Raw genomic sequence first — 16,009 nt, 5'->3', positions numbered from 1 at the left:
CCACATTGTTCTTGTGCTACCTGGATTTGAGGATGATGCAGCTGTATCCTTAATCACCTCATTGATTGCCAGGGCTGATCTGGTCGGCTAGGCTGGTGTCCCCTTTTTTCCTCATTACTCTAATCATAGCCATCCCAGGTAGGATTCTTTGGGCAAGAAAATATAGTAAGTATACACTTCCTTGGGAGCCTAAAAACCCTAAGGGCATCAGAACCTGTCTGATCTTGGAAATAGCCAGTGAATACCAGTTGCTGTAGGTTACATTTCAGAAGAAGGATTTGTCAAAACCATTTCCAAGTATTTATTGCCTTAAAAAAAATCCTGCGAAATGTATGAAGTCCCCATGAGTTGACAGGTGTCTTGAAGGCACATCCTGACATGCTTATCTTTGTGCTGACTTGTAGTTTTAAAAAAAGCAATTAATGTTTAGCTGAAGAAATTGCTAATAGAAGATAACAACAACAATGACAACAACAACAACAACATTATTTATAACTCGCCCTATCTCCCTGAGGGAACTCAGTAATTACTGTGTTTAATCACTTCCTTTTCTTACCTCAGACTTTGCTTTTCTCATTATGTTTTCTTTAATCTATGTCACTTTCATTTCCACTTTCATTCTTGCAGTGTTTGGGCAAAGATCCCACTGATTTTATGCATATGTATGTTACCAAAGTATGTGGTAGCTTTTGTATCTTGTCATGAGCTCATGGTTCATGTGAAGGCTATTCTAAACACTTCTTTGCCCACCACCCGACTTGGCGCAATGCAGTTTCCTTTCCCAAATGCAAAACCCCACTCAAAGGACATCACTTTGGAACAATTGTGTTGGGTGAGTGGGCTTAGTCACAAAAGACCCTCCTCATAAATGTACAGCAAAGTAATTTATTAGCAGCAGTGTGGCCCAGCACCAGTAACCAAAAGTTATAAAAAGAACAAAAACACACAGACACTATTTACAAGAATAAGGAAAGAATGCCTCTAGAACATGGCCATATAGCCCGAAAAAAACTACAACAACCCAAGAATAAGGTTCTTTACACTTCCTTCTTTGCTTCCATGCTGGGCTTCTTCCTCGTATAGATAAACAGCTTTGCTCTTACAGAGCCTTTTCTCACACCAAACTTACACAGGAGCTTTATAATCAGCAGCTTTCACACTGAGGTTTCTCTCACCAAAGCTTCTCACACCAGGCCTACTCACACTGAGGTCTTCTCATACTGATGCCTACCTCACACACTGAAGCTTCCCTCCCAATAAGGGCTTTTTCAGACTGAGGCCTCTCACACATGAGATGAACTAACACTGAGGCCTTCTCCCACAGAGGCTGACTAACACTGAGACCTACTAAGCTACAGGCACACCTGCTTATATTGAGTCATTGCATCCATTTAACTCAAGTGAGGACTTCATCCATTGCTATAAAGAGTGGCAGCTACACTGGAATAGTTGTATTTGGTCACAAGGAGCTTATTTTGAAGGTTGACTGTAACTGCATGTATGTTCAATAGAAAAAAAATCACGGAGTTGCTGTGAGTTTTCCGGGAAGTATGACCATGTTCCAGAAGCATTATCTCCTGATGTTTCGCCCACATCTATGGCAAGTGGGATTTTGATGTTGAGAAATACATGGACTCAAACAAATTCATGGACTAACATCTATGGAGGCTACTGCACCATGTATTTAAGCAATGAAATGGTAGTTAGTTTGATTGCTTTGCTTGAATTCATGATCCTGCTAAAGCTCATGTACAGCATTAATACTTAATCACCTGATCTACTTATATTTAATAGATGACTATACTTGGGTTACAAGTTATTCATTTACATGTTCTGATGTAGAATGTGTAACGTAAAGCTAGGCAGACCAAGCATTAACTATTTAACAGATTTTATGTAAATGAAAACTGCATGTGACGTAACGGAGACTTCCCTGACTCATGGAAAACAGTTATTTAAATGCTAGCTTTTCTTCCTCCTAGCACAAGTGGTTTCTGGGCCCTGAGGAAGCCATTACTTTGATAGGAATAAGTTTAGCTAAAATGAGTCTCAAGTCTCTCCTGACACGACAAAAAAATAAAAATAAAATAAATTGAGGCCACCTGTGAGGACTGAGAACTTTAACCTTGTCATTAGTAATTGAATGAGCTATTTTTTTTTCTTTCTCGGTCATCTGCCATAAAGAATGTCAAGAGAGCCTAGGTGAGTCAAAACCTTCCTGCAGTGGCCCATCAAGTGGCTACAAGAGATTTGTAAACATCAATTTTACGTTAGTATATACATGAGAGAAAACTGCCAAAACTGAGGGTTCTTGTAGATTTGAACCTTCCACTGTCTCAAAAAAAGGTAGTCTAACAAATTATCAGGTGAAGGGAATCTTAATTTGAAGAATCTTATCTGCTGAGCAGTGCTTCTATATCAGCGTTTCTCAACCTGGGGGTCGGGACCCCTGGTGGGGTTGCGAGGGGGGTGTCTGGGAAGTTGGGCCAAATTCTATCATTGGTGGGGTTCAGAATGCTCTTTGATTGTAGGTGAACTGTAAATTCCAGCAACTACAACTCCCGAATGTCAAGGTCTATTTTCCACAAACTCCAACAGTGTTCACATTTGGGCATATTGACTATTTGTGCCAAGTTTGGTCGAGATCCATCATTGTTTGAGTCCACAGTGCTCTCTGGATGCAGATGAACTACAAAACTCAAGGTCGGTGCCCACCAAACCGTTCTAGTATTTTCTGTTGGTCATGGGAGTTCTGTGTGCCAAGTTTGGTTCAATTCCATCACTGGTTGAGTTCAGAATGCTCTTTGATTATAGAGGAACTATAAATACCAGCAACTACAACTCCCAGATGACAAAATCAACACCAACAGTATTCAAATTTAGGCATATTGGGTATTTGTACCAAATTTGGTCCACTGAATGAAAATCCATCCTGTATATCAGATATTTACATTCCGATTCATAACAGTAGCAAAATTACAGTATGAAGTAGCAACTAAAATAATTTTATGGTTGGATGTCACCACAACATGAGGAACTGTATTCAGGGTTTGCAGCATTAGGAAGGTTGAGAAACACTGTTCTATAGAGTTGCCTCTAGAGCTTGGGAAACTTAATTTAATTCTATTATTATTGCAGTAGTAATCCCCGCCTCTATGTTCAATATAGTTGGTCCCCCACATCTGCAGGTTTTCCTTTACAGATCTGATTATTCAGAAAATTGATTAATAAGTTATCCCTCAGTCCTCCAGCTCTACTTTATAGTCAACTTCCAACAGGAGATATAGAGATTCCTAGGGAGATGTTCTCACCAATTTTAAAAAGTTTTCAATGCTGTTTGTTGTTATTAAAAGATATGTGATTCTTCCTTCGGTTTTAAAAATTGTTTAACTCCAGGATGTCAGGAATCCCTATACCTACCTAGAGATATTAAAGTGAACCTGACATGCTTTCACATAGGTACAATGAAATTTTAATATCATTAATGGTTTCCTTCTTCCATTCATACTTGTTTGTTACCTTGGAACAGAATCTCTCTCAGGTTCTTCCCCTACATTGCTTTTGCCCATTGGGAAATTGTATGGATGGTTCTCTCCAAGATCATGACATAAAACAGACCACATTTTTGTAAACAACATAATGTAAATTTATTGTTTTTATCCTGATTTGTAGAAAAGAGCATACAGTGTTTTTTTTCTCATTTTACAAAAGCAATCAATACTTAATGCCACACAGCTTCAAATGAATATTTATAACACAGTTTTCCTGTGGGAGCTTACACATAATATGTGCATAATATTCTAGGTTAACCTACATATTCTCTTTGGTGAGAGCAGTTTTCAAGGCCGAGCTTGAAATGGAAGTGTCTGTTGTTTTCTTTCTTCACAATTCAGTCTTTAACAAGGTCAGAGCTTTGTTCATATTTGATTTCACTAAAAATAAAAATGCAAAAGTCGATATTAGAGAGAGAAATAAACTTTGGTTTTAATATTACATACCACTTTTAGAGACCTCCCATGTCATTTGAAGCAATAATCTACAGTTTATTTAACTTGTGTGTGTGTCCCTATTGACTTAAAACAGCAAATCATGTCTTTCCCAGCATGATTCTAAAGTAACATAATGGAGAAGTAAGTGTTGAGACCTCCCTATCCAATGTGCCACAAATGGATGAAGATAAGGTTTTGAAGGAAATTATTGAGGTTCCAATCTTTTCAACCACCATAGTGCACTGCATTGGGAAGCCAGGCTTCAATAGATCATTGGACTGCAAAAATATACCCTTACTCTAAATTAAAATAAACAAGAATCTCATATTACATTTATCACACTTAACACTATTGAAGGAATCAGCTTGAGAAAATTACATTTGGAACTACAACTCCTGGAATTCCTGGCTACACTTGCTGTAGATTCTGGGAGTTGAATTCCAAATTGTAACTGTTCCTTGCTCTGAGAACAATGCTTGCTTTTAAGAGCCTGCTGACCATGGAAGGAAGCCAGAGCCATAACTCAGATAGGATTACATTGATTTTGACTGCCTTAAGAATGCTTGTCATGTTAACTCTTCTAGGCAATTACTTCCTGGGATTGTTCCATGCCATCAGCTATTGTTGTGAGGTAGACCCTACCAGGCAATTTGTTTTAGATGCACAATCTTACTGTAAGAATGCCTTGGCTATGGCACAAGCACAAATTGCATGGTGCCAGCTATGTTGGTTCACACAAAATTGTTGGAGGGTGGATCGGTAAGGAATTGGAGATTGTTCAGGTACAACTATAGCACTATGATTATAGCTACCACAGCTACATTTAGTGGAATTCTGAGACTGGCAATATGTTGATGTCCGAGACTTTTCTGGCTTAGTATCCTAAGCATAACACCCATAAACTACAAATCCTAGGACCCCACCGGCTGGAAAAATAGCAGATAAAATGGAAGCAAGGTGCTGTAATTCTGAAGTGCGAAAGAACCAGAACCTTTGAGTCTTAATCCTTAGGAAATGTTCATAGTCCTTTATATATATATTTTAAAAAAACCTGTTTGCTTGGGTCATAAATGGTCTATCTTCAGTTACTCATAGGGATCTGGGGGGTCCTGATAAAGTACATGCAGATGACACTTTTGCAGCACATCCAGTTACAGGAAAATAACTGGATGTCTCCCTGCTGTTGTCCCCTGCTCTTTAACATCACAGATGGTAATGGGAAGAAACCTACAAGGTGAACTTTGGGGAAGTAGCACTGGGAGACATAACTACATGAGATATATATGTCTCACAATTCAGGATCTCACCCATTGTCTAGTCAGGCATTCAGACCAAGCATGTATACTCACGTTGCCATTTTCACTTTAAATATATTGTACTTTAAATATATTGTATTTTAACACAATTATGATTATACTCAAGTAAGGGTAATCAATCAGAATGTTATACTACAAGCTTTGGTAGGAATTAGTAGATATGTGGCAGGCAGGCGGGCCCAGAGCCTGGCTGCAGGCACGCTCCTGACCTGCCTTGCAAGCCCCACCGCACACACACACTCTTTCCAAAGAGAGTGTATGTGTGTGTGTGGCAGGGCGTGCAAGCAGGCCCAGAAATTACACACGCCTGCCAGTACTTACAGCCGAGTGTGTTTTACTCTAGAGTAGAAACTGCAGGTGCCAGGTAAGAAGAATGCATGTCAGGGAGTGGATGGAACACACACACACACACACCCCATAATGGTCCAGTTTCCAGGCCCCGAAATGAAAGAACCAAAAACAACCCTCTCAATTTCGGGAGGCTTAAAAAAATGGATTGGGGGGCCCAATGAAAGCCAAGACACCAAACAAGACAAGGTTTTTCCCAAATGCTCATGTCTAGGAATTAGAAAATACTTACATAATGCAACATCTGAAGGCTCATAAGCATAGAGACGGTTGGAATATCTTCCAGTAATGTCTGCTCTTACTGTCAGTGAAGGATCTATAGCGGGATTAGGAAAATGCTCATTTTTCATTAGTAATGAAAACCACTTCTGTTGTTCAGGTGCTGTTCAATATGCTTAGGCTCAAAAGGTTGTATACCATGTGGAGTGTGGATTAGTAGAAAATACTCAAGTCTATACGAGATGGGATATTGGATATAGTGCAAAAGACTACAGTAAGTAGATCTGCTCACCTTCTAAGACCTGAAATACTGCTAGTCTAAAACTACCAGTAGACACAACCTTTAACTTTCTTAATTAACACAGTTAATCTTATAGTAATTCTTGCGAGTTCCATGCAACCTCTAAAAGAAACGAGCAACACCAGGTTTGGTTTTAGGTATCTTTTTAAAGTGATACATGCATGAATTCCTTGGAAGTTGTCCAAAAAATCTATTTACTTCTCAAACAACATAGGCATTTCCACACAACTGTTTAAAAAAAGTGTTCTAGCATTGATGGGACATACTACTTTGCAACCAGATATGTACACAATTGCAGACAAGAACGGATAGCTTTGAGTCTTTTCATTCTGAGAAATTACTTCTTTTTGGTTTACTTTATTAAGAACTTTCTTTAATAAATCAAAACTTTACAAAAATGGTATTGACTTAGGGGAGGAGGACGTTGTGTGGTAAGTCTAGACTGGTGTTGTAACACCAGACCAAGCATGACAGTCATAAAACATGTTGTCTTTGACCTCATAACTGATATCTCTAATGGTACAGGAGATTCAGGTTTTGCTAGCAAACTACATTCCATTGTTCAAATGTTTGCAACAACTTGGCTTTTCAAAATTGCAAACTATTGGAAAGGGGTAGGCAGGTTGACCTTGTATTGGAAGAGGAATTACTACATTTTTTTTAATAAAAAAAATCTTCATTTTCAGTCTTGCAAGAAGAACAGTTAAAGCAAAAAGTGAGAAACTTGTGACCATTCAGAACTACAACATCTACACAACCTTTAACTTTCTTAATTAACACAGTTAATCTTATATTAATTCTTGCGAGTTCCATGCAACCTCTAAAAGAAACGAGCAACACCAGGTTTGGTTTTAGGTATCTTTTTAAAGTGATACATGCATGAATTCCTTGGACTTACACTCATGACTTACACTCCCAACAACTTTTCAGAATTCTAGATAAGGGATGTTCCATCTGTATTGTTGGATTGCAACTCCCAGTCTTCCTTGCCATTGTCTCTGCAAGCTCAAGGTGCTGGGATTTGCTATTCAGAAACAGCAGCTAAAAGACTTCATGATTCTCTCAGCTTCTTAGAGAGACTTGTTTACAAGTGCATCTAAACTGTAGAAGGAATGCAGTTTAACTCCACTTTAACTGCTCTGGCTGAATGCTATGAAATAATGGGAATTATAGTTTTACGAGGACTTTAATCTTCTCACCAAACCAACCCTCGGTATTTTATAACATTGTGTCGTGGCATTTAAAGTGGTGTCAGACTTGCATTCATTCTACACTGAAACTGCATTCTGTGTGATGCAGTTTCAGAGATCAGAATCACATGGAAAGCTTCAGATTCTTGCTTTATTCTTTGACATGGAGAAATGGAAGTAAGAGAGGGTTAGACCACATCCCAGTCTTCTTATGTTTACAGTGGGAATGTCTGAATAGGGCTGTGTTACAAAGCAGTCTGGCAGGTTTGGCAGCTTGGCCAGAAGTGCGGCCAGTCAAGAGAGAGGCCCTTCCTTCTAAAGGGAATTCAAGTGCAGAAAAAAAGGCAAGGCTACAGTGACAGTGGGATTTTGTCTGTTGGGGAGCAAAGGTTAAGCAAGTAAAGAGAGGATGGATTCAATCTAAGCTTTTTATTCTGAGGAGTGTACTTCTGCTTTCTCCATTTCCCCTCCTGCTGCCAGAGCCAGTTCTAGTATTAAGGAAAGTAGGCAGGGAACTTCCTTGCGGTGACTTGAAAGACAAGTAATTGTTCATTAACCAGTTGTTGTTTCGTTTTTTACACCAAGTAAAGGGAGACATGCTTGAGAAATTTAAAATGTATCTACACTGTAGATGTAATGTAGCTTGGCACCACATTGATTGCCATTGCTCAATGCTATGGAATCATGACGGTTGTAGGTTCACAAAACCTTTATGAAAGAGTGCTGGTATCTCATCAGACTGCAACTCCCAGGATATCATAGCATTGAGCTATGGCAGTTAAAGTGGTGTTAAACTGCAATAGTACCCATAATCTCTCCTGTATAAACATTGTCTGGCTTCAGATATTAGGCACCTTAATTTGAGAAGAATACCATTTACTATTCAGCCTCAGACAGCAAAAAACCCAGCCATTTCTATTGCCCTTGACATACTGTAACTTGCCTATGGGGAGAATATATTTTTATGTAGGAGTAAAGAGCCTTATTAGTAAGAGTTAGGGAAGCCCATGGCATGCTTATAAAGATTCATTTCTTAGAGACTGTCCTCATAATACCTTGATGTATTTGGATTATAAAGATCTGAATTCTGTTGATATTTCCACTGAATAAATTGTTGTATAGCAATAAGTCAACATGCAAGTAAACATTAAACATTAAACAACACAATTGGTATTTGAGTAGGGACTGTATTTCAAAAACCCTTGGATGAAATTAGTTATTCATCGTCTGGAAAGGGTTATTTATTTTAGTAGCATGTGTGTCTGTGGGACTCCCACGAATTTCCCAGTTAACAGAGCCAGCAGTCCAAAACATGTCACTGTTATTAATGTCACACATTTTCTTGAGATGTAAGGAAATGATATACATCACATCTCCCACAACAGTTATGATATGTATTTTTATGAATGCCATTTTAACATGTTTTGCAAGACATTTGCTGATCAGCTTTCACTGGTAAGAAAGCCCCATAATGCTTGTCATCTTAATTGTTTTGTGAGGGCATTATCACCTTATAGTAAATAATAGTAAATAATACTATACAATTAATTGCTGACATATTATTAATTTGTACACCACAATGCCATTTCAATCTGTACAGTATGAACAAAGCCTGTGGTATAAGTCTAATTCATATTATTTGATACAATCCATTATAGTTAGAAACCAGTTTTTCAGTTAGGTTTTTGACTCACAAACTACTTACCTACAAACAGAATTCTGGGGACGTACTGACCATCTGGTGAAAGATGATTGTCTGTGGTTTCATACTGGAATTAAAGAAGAAAAATAAATGGAAATCTGAATAGTGTACTTACAATAAGGAAAAAACAGCTATTATACATCATCAGTTCCTTTAACATGATAAAAAATTAAGTGAAACCAGACTATGAATTTTATACACAAAAACATATTTAACCTTAATTAAGCTTCAGTGAATATAGAATCATAGAGCTGGAAGAGACCACAAAGGCCATCCAGTTCAACCTGCTTCCATGCAGGAATACATCATCAAAACACTCCAAAAAACCATCTATTTGAAAACCTCCAAAGAAAGAGACTCCAGAACACTCTGATTGAATCTATTCTTGCCATCTTCCTAATGTTTAATTGGAATCCCTTTTCTTATTGTTTGAATCCATTGGTCTATGTCCTAGTCTCTGGAGCAGTAGAAAACATGCTTGTTCCATCTCCAATATGTCAACCTTTCATATATTGAAAGATGGCTATTAAATCATCTCTAAACATTCTCTTCTCCAGGCTAAACATATCTATCTCCCTAAGCAGCTCCTCGTGGGATATGATTTCCAGGGCACTTTGATCACCTTCCTCTGGATACATTCCATCTTGTTTTTTTGTTGAATTGAGTTGCCCAGAACTAAAGACAGTGTTCCAGGAACGGTCTCACTGAAGTATAATAGACCGTTATTGTTATTTCCCTTGATCTAGACACTATTCTTCTACTGATGAATCCTAGAATCACTGTAGCTTTTTAAGTTGCTGTATCTCACTCTTGACCATGTTCAGCTTGTGGTCTACCCTAGATCCCTTTCACATGCACTGTTGTCAAGTTATGTGTCACCCATTCTTTATCTGAGAAGTTTATTTGTATATTAGTTTCCTATCTTATGGGTAACTAAGAGCTTAACAAGTTCTTATAACATAGACATGTATGGATTTGCTTTCTTCACACAAACCTTATAATCCTTATTTTTAACCATACCCTGTATAAACATTTGCTAGATAGTATTGAACAGAGCTACAGTATGAAATGCAGCCAAATGAACAGCTGCTTCATAATGTTATACAATGAAAGATTTGATCAAGTGACATTTGAGAACTTACAACAAGATTGAGAAGAACAAACTTTTCAGCCAATTTCTGCAATTCTTTATCTGCAGCAAATACTTTCTTCAGTGCTAGAATAAAATAAAAATGGGGGAATGAAGATAAAACAGAGAAAGAACATTATATGCATATTATCAGAAAAGATCAAACAAAATTGATGACTATTCAGTGTTTAATGTCTAAATCATTACCAAGTGGAAGAGATAAGCTGTAACAGTAAAAGTGCTATATTCCTCTAAGGGCCTGTCCAGACAGGGCCTTTATTGTGGGAACTCACAATGAACGAGGGGCTGTCCAGACAACATTCTGGACAGTCCTGCATTAATACACTACAAACCCTGGTTTGTAGTGAATTAATTTGATAGTGCATTTATTCTGCAGTCCAGACAGTATTCCCACAGTTTACCAAACTAAATAAGTCTGATAAACTGTGGGAATACCCACCCACTCCTCCCAAGCCCCTAGATCTCTATCAAAAGTCCCGGCAAGCTCTCCCAGCATGTAGAAATGAAAGCACTTGCTTTCTGTGGTGGGTGCAGACAGCCCTCCCAAAACATCTGCATTTTTTAACATGGATGCTTTTGGGATAAAGGGCTGTCTAGATCCGCCCTGTTATATTCCTGAAAACAAGATGCTTCTAACTCAGGATTTGGACCCCTTGATTTGGATTTCAACTCCTAGACGCCTTAGCTATCCTGACCAATTGTGGAATTTGTGGTTTGAAACATCTCAAGGGTCAAATGATCTTATTCCCAAATTTACAACTTTACTAAATCAGTTAGTCACGTATTGCAAATTCTGTTCAATTCAATTCCCAGAGTTGATGATTGTGTGGTGGATCATACTTCTGAAATAAGAAATAAACTAGTAGAACAAAATGAAAGCCAAAATGGTGTAATGGTTGAGCAGTGAGAACCATTTTGAAGACTATGGTTTGAATCTTGACTCAACTATGAAAGCCCACTGTGACCTTGGAGAAGTCATATTCTCTCTGCTTTCGAGTAAGGCTAAAATAAACTCCCTCTGAAGAAAACTTGCCAAGAAGACAAGATGGGATCACACAAGGATTGCCATAAGTCAGAAATAAAATAGATAATTAGAGAAATGTCTCCTCCCTACTTAAAACAACAGACTTATTATGCCTATTCTAGCCTCTGTTTTAACTGTGAATTTTTCATTTATTCTCAAGGCAAAAGGGCAAAGTGGTAGATTCTACTCATCTATGACTTCTTTTTTATTTAGAGACTGAAAAGATAGATTTTAAGAACTCGTTTTTGTTGGATGTTGCAATTTATTCGAATGGAGAGTAAGGTCATTATGTATTGAAAAGAAAAATACCTTGGCTATGAGGGCAGTCTTCTAAGTGATGGATGACCATGATAGGCTTGTTGCTGCAAAGAAAAGAGACCCCATTTCAAAACTGCACAGTAAACTGTATGAAAAGCAAATGTTACAATGGGTGTAACTGAAGGGTTGAGAATATAAACTTAGAAGAGACTGTGAAGAAATAGATTAAATAGATTACTTTAATAGATTAAAGCTAAATCAGGAAGATCATAGAAAAAAATTAAATGTTGTCATCCACTTGCAAATATGGAGAACTTACTTGGTTCTGGCTTTATAGAGAGCTTCTTCATAAGTCTGAGTCCAGATAAGTTGATCCCCCCAACCTAAACACAAGGAGAAATCAAATTTAGTTTAAATATATCGTGTTTAATGAATCTTAATTTCATAACAATGTTCATCCTGAACATGATACAAAGGAATCTTGTAGTACTTTAAAGACTTTTTTGAAATGAGATAGCCAGCATAGTTTGGGGCCCCATCTACTGTTTCATGCTGTTTCAGGATGAAGTTTAACTGCATTAAACTGGATTGTATGACTCTACACTGCCATATAATGCAGCTCAATGCAGCTAAACTACATTCTGAAATGACAGTATAAGGCAATGTAGATGAGGCCAGAGACTGTGAGTTTCAATCTCTACTCATGGAAACCCACTGGAAGCCTTGAGCTAAGCATCCTCTGTCATGGCAGTTCCAGACAACCCTTTATCCCAAAAGCATCCGCGTTAAAAAAAAACAGAGTTTTATATACCCACCCCAGAAAGCGCACACTTTCTGGGATGGGTAGTCCACACGTTCTCTCAGGACTAACCCAATAGAATGTGTGGAGGCCCTTCCCCCCAAGCCCCCAGACTCCTTAGAAAACTAAGATGCTGGCATATGACTTTGAGTGAGTATAAATTTCAGAGAATTACTCACAGACAATTACTGTCTGTGGGAAAAGAGAAGGAAACTCCAGCATAGCATCCTCAGGTAGGTAATACAAGTGTGCAATGCTTGCTCCTTCTTATTGAGAAAAGACACTACGTTAGTATTAGTTACTGGCCTCAGTCCAATGGTTAATGTTCTCTAGAGTAGACCTACTGAGTGGGAAACTGAGCTGAACATAAATAAGACTTGTCTGTGACTGAACACACTGCACAAGCAAAACCAACTTCAGCCAACAATATGCCACCCTCCACCCTTCATCCAGGATGTAAACATAAGAAAGGGTATCTGTCAGGCCCGTAGCCAGGATTTCGTTTCGGGGGGGTGGGGTGGGGGCTGAATTTTTTTCAGGGGGGGTTGGGGGGGCTGAGTTTGGGGGGGGCTGAGTCTGAGTGAAAGAGGGTCTAGCCTAGCAAACCTTTTGTATCATTACTCCAATACCCTCATGCATATGGGATATATTGAGTATGGTTATCAGATCATGATATGAATAAACATAACAGTTTAAGTAATGCACCAGTAAGGCCTTTTCGCGAACCACCATGAGAATTTCGGGGGGGGGGGTTGAAGCCCCCCGAGCCCCCCCTGGCTACATGCCTGGTATCTGCCTACAAAGGTCTAATTTGTCTTTACCTCTGGAGAGGGTCTGAGGTAATTTGGGGCGGATTTCATTTATTTCTTTTGTGTCCTTCTTCTCATTTTTAGCCAAGGTACATGAGAGAGCAACCAACAAAAGCAACACTGATATTAAGGTTTTCTCCATGGCTTCTGTTAAGGGAAGAAGAAAAAAAGCAATAGGTTTATTCAGACAGAAACCAAAAAGTGCTAGAAAAACAACAACAGTAAAATAGAACAAACCTTCAGCTCTAGTGGATTAAATCACAAATGCTAGCACAAAATTGCTTTGTTCCATCTCAGGTGCAATGGATAAAAGATAACAAATGTATGTCATGAGCTATATATAACATAAACTTATATGTGGCTACCCATAATGAAGTCTTACAGCTATTATTGGAGTCTTATTTCACAGGTAATAGCGTAAAAGTAAAGACACATAGGACTATTTTGCTAGAATATGCTGACATTTTGAGAGATTTTTTTAAGGCTTTCATGGCCAGAATCACTGGGTTGTTGTGAGTTTTCTGGACTGTATGGCCATGTTCCAGGAGCATTCTCTCCTGATGTTTTACCCACATCTATGGCAAGCATCCTCAGAGGTTGTGAGGATGACAACATTTGCGGAAACCTCTGAGGATGCTTGCCACAGATGCAGGCAAAATGTCAGGAGAGAATGCTTCTAGAACATGGCCATACAGCCTGAAAAACCTACAACAACCCACTTTTTAAAGTTTTTTTCTGAACTATTTAAAAAGCTATGATGTTTTTCTATAGTGTGGCATTATTTAGCTAATGCAAAAGAGAAGTTAGATAGTGGAGTTTGCAGATGTGACTATTGCTTAACACATGAATATATAATTCCGAACAATTCACAATCATATTAAAATCTGATGGCAACAAAACCTTGAATGGTAAAAGGTTCTTAAATTGGGCATATGAGCATCTTCTTAACTAAATAAATTTTGCCTTAACAGAGGTTGAAATAAAAAAATGCACAACTTTGAGTTGCATATCTGTAACTGATTTGTCTTCATGATCCCTATGTACTCATGATCAAGACAGTGGTGTAGGAATAGTTAGGGATTACAAAAGTTTCCCAATCCTACTTTAATAGGAAGTCATTGTGAGCAATGAAGATCTGTTCTAATGTCAATAAGGAGGCATCAGACTCCTGCCAGTCATCCCCACTGTTAGGAGGAATTAAGACAAGGATTATGCTTTTGAATGTTACACTGGATGGACATCACTAGTACAAGGGTGGCAGAAAGGTCAGCCTACTACATTCTGATCAATAGAACTGCTCTCTTGAGTTAGCTAAATAATACCACACTATAGTAAAACATCATAGCTTTTGAAATCAGAAAAAACCCCAAAAGCTCTCAAAATGTGAGCATACTTTAGCAGAATAATCCTATATGTGTTTACTTTTACACTATTACCTGAGAATGTATCACTTGCAGCACCCTCAGAAGAAGCCAATGGTACCCCCCCCCCCGAAGATAATCCTGTTATATATAGTTTGGTTTAGGGTTGTCTTGAAGGTACCCTTCAACAATACATACCCTACAATAACAAATACTTCATTAGGCATTCTATTATTTATTTACAGTTTTTCTATACCGCTTTTCTCACCCGTAGGGGGACTCAAAGTGGTGAATTCTAGAACTGTTTGGAAACAAATGATGATGACATTATTGTCAAAACTCCAATTTTAAACCCATTTAAAGCACAAACCTAGTCATATTTATAATAGATCCATGGAAAATGAATGGGATTGCCATTATCTGGGTTCAGTGGATTGTATCCAACAGTTCCCTTCCTTCAGTGGAATGGGCATGGCTGATATATCAAATTATCCATCTTCCTGAGGTTCCCTTGAATGGTCACCCCCACCCCAACTGGGTTCCCTTCAAGTAAAGCTAAATCCTAATCACACTAATTCAGAATTAAGTTTTGACTGCTAATCAAAGGATCAAATTTCTAGATAAATTTGAGATCAATTTTGTGTTTAAACAGATATACTAAATTTGTTTTAGAATAAATGCCATAGGACACAATTGAGTAAACATGACCAGGATTTTGTTTTTTCATGAGATACAGGGAAATTCAACATGGGAATTTTGGGAGGAGTTGTTAATGCAAGTTACAAGGGTTGTGTGTGTGACTGTAGGTATTTTAAGTTATTGGGGGGTGGGTTGGGTTAATATTGCTCAGCACAAGTCTTTTCGCAACACTATTATAATAGCCATTTGAAACATTCACATGTGAGAAAGGGTAAAAAGAATATGTAGACAGAAATCCCAGAAGGTGTATTTACAGATACATAGAAAGACAGAGAGAGGGATGAAGGGAGGCAGGGAGGGGGAGAGAGAGAGAGCAATGTGTTCCTGGCACTTTCTCAGAAAAGTGAATTGAAGCTATATCAATGAACATAAGAAAATGCATCTTCACAAAAATGAAAGAAACCCTCCAGTTGCCAAGCAGGAAGTCAAAAAGAAAGAAAGAAAAGACACTAAAGACTAGTGAATAGAAAATGGAAAGTAAAAATCAACAAATATTCTGTCCTTTAAAATGCATTACACTTGTTTATAAAGCTAAATGCATTTTTCTCATCATAAATATAGTTAGCAGAACATGGAAGTGCAGGGGAAAATTAGCATTGCCTTGTTTGTATTCTTTTCGATTGGAATTCTACTGCTTTTAAATGCTTAAAACTTCTCAAGTCTTTTGTTTGCAGGTGGTTAAAAAGGAACCTGACTCACAAGATTAGAGTTTAAAACCCAGTCCTTTGCCAAGCATGTGCTGTTAGCCTTACCTTTTCTGCCTGCCTTCTTCTTTGAGGGACAGCTGAAGTGCTCCAAGTTTCAGTGTGAACAAGGAAAGTGTGGAGTGCCTATTTATGTACCT

General features: G+C 38.2%; 1 protein-coding gene across 1 annotated transcript; it reads right to left on the bottom strand.

Moving 5' to 3' along the window:
* Window positions 1-3,655: 3,655 nt before the first annotated feature.
* AGR2 (anterior gradient 2, protein disulphide isomerase family member) lies at window positions 3,656-16,009 on the bottom strand. Its single transcript, XM_060783436.2, has 8 exons — window positions 15,918-16,009; window positions 13,118-13,252; window positions 11,817-11,880; window positions 11,549-11,601; window positions 10,208-10,281; window positions 9,069-9,132; window positions 5,886-5,969; window positions 3,656-3,932 (listed from the first exon to the last, which is right to left on the bottom strand). The coding sequence occupies exons 2-8, from the start codon at window positions 13,245-13,247 to the stop codon at window positions 3,883-3,885; spliced, it is 519 nt and encodes a 172-aa protein (XP_060639419.1). The 5' UTR covers window positions 13,248-13,252; window positions 15,918-16,009; the 3' UTR covers window positions 3,656-3,882.

Source organism: Anolis sagrei, chromosome 6 (assembly GCF_037176765.1).
Source record: "Anolis sagrei isolate rAnoSag1 chromosome 6, rAnoSag1.mat, whole genome shotgun sequence".
In the NCBI taxonomy this organism is placed as follows: domain Eukaryota; kingdom Metazoa; phylum Chordata; class Lepidosauria; order Squamata; family Dactyloidae; genus Anolis; species Anolis sagrei.
This window is presented reverse-complemented; position numbering and strand designations above follow the sequence as displayed.

Bases quoted from the DNA above. Each gene is read 5' to 3' on its own strand.
- AGR2 (XM_060783436.2), bottom strand. From the start codon at position 13,247: ATGGAGAAAACCTTAATATCAGTGTTGCTTTTGTTGGTTGCTCTCTCA. The intron at 10,282-11,548 runs GTATTTTTCTTT...ATTTTATTCTAG, and splicing joins AGACTGCCCTCATAGCCAAG to CACTGAAGAAAGTATTTGCT. The intron at 9,133-10,207 runs GTAAGTTCTCAA...CTTTAATTCCAG, and splicing joins TTGTTCTTCTCAATCTTGTT to TATGAAACCACAGACAATCA.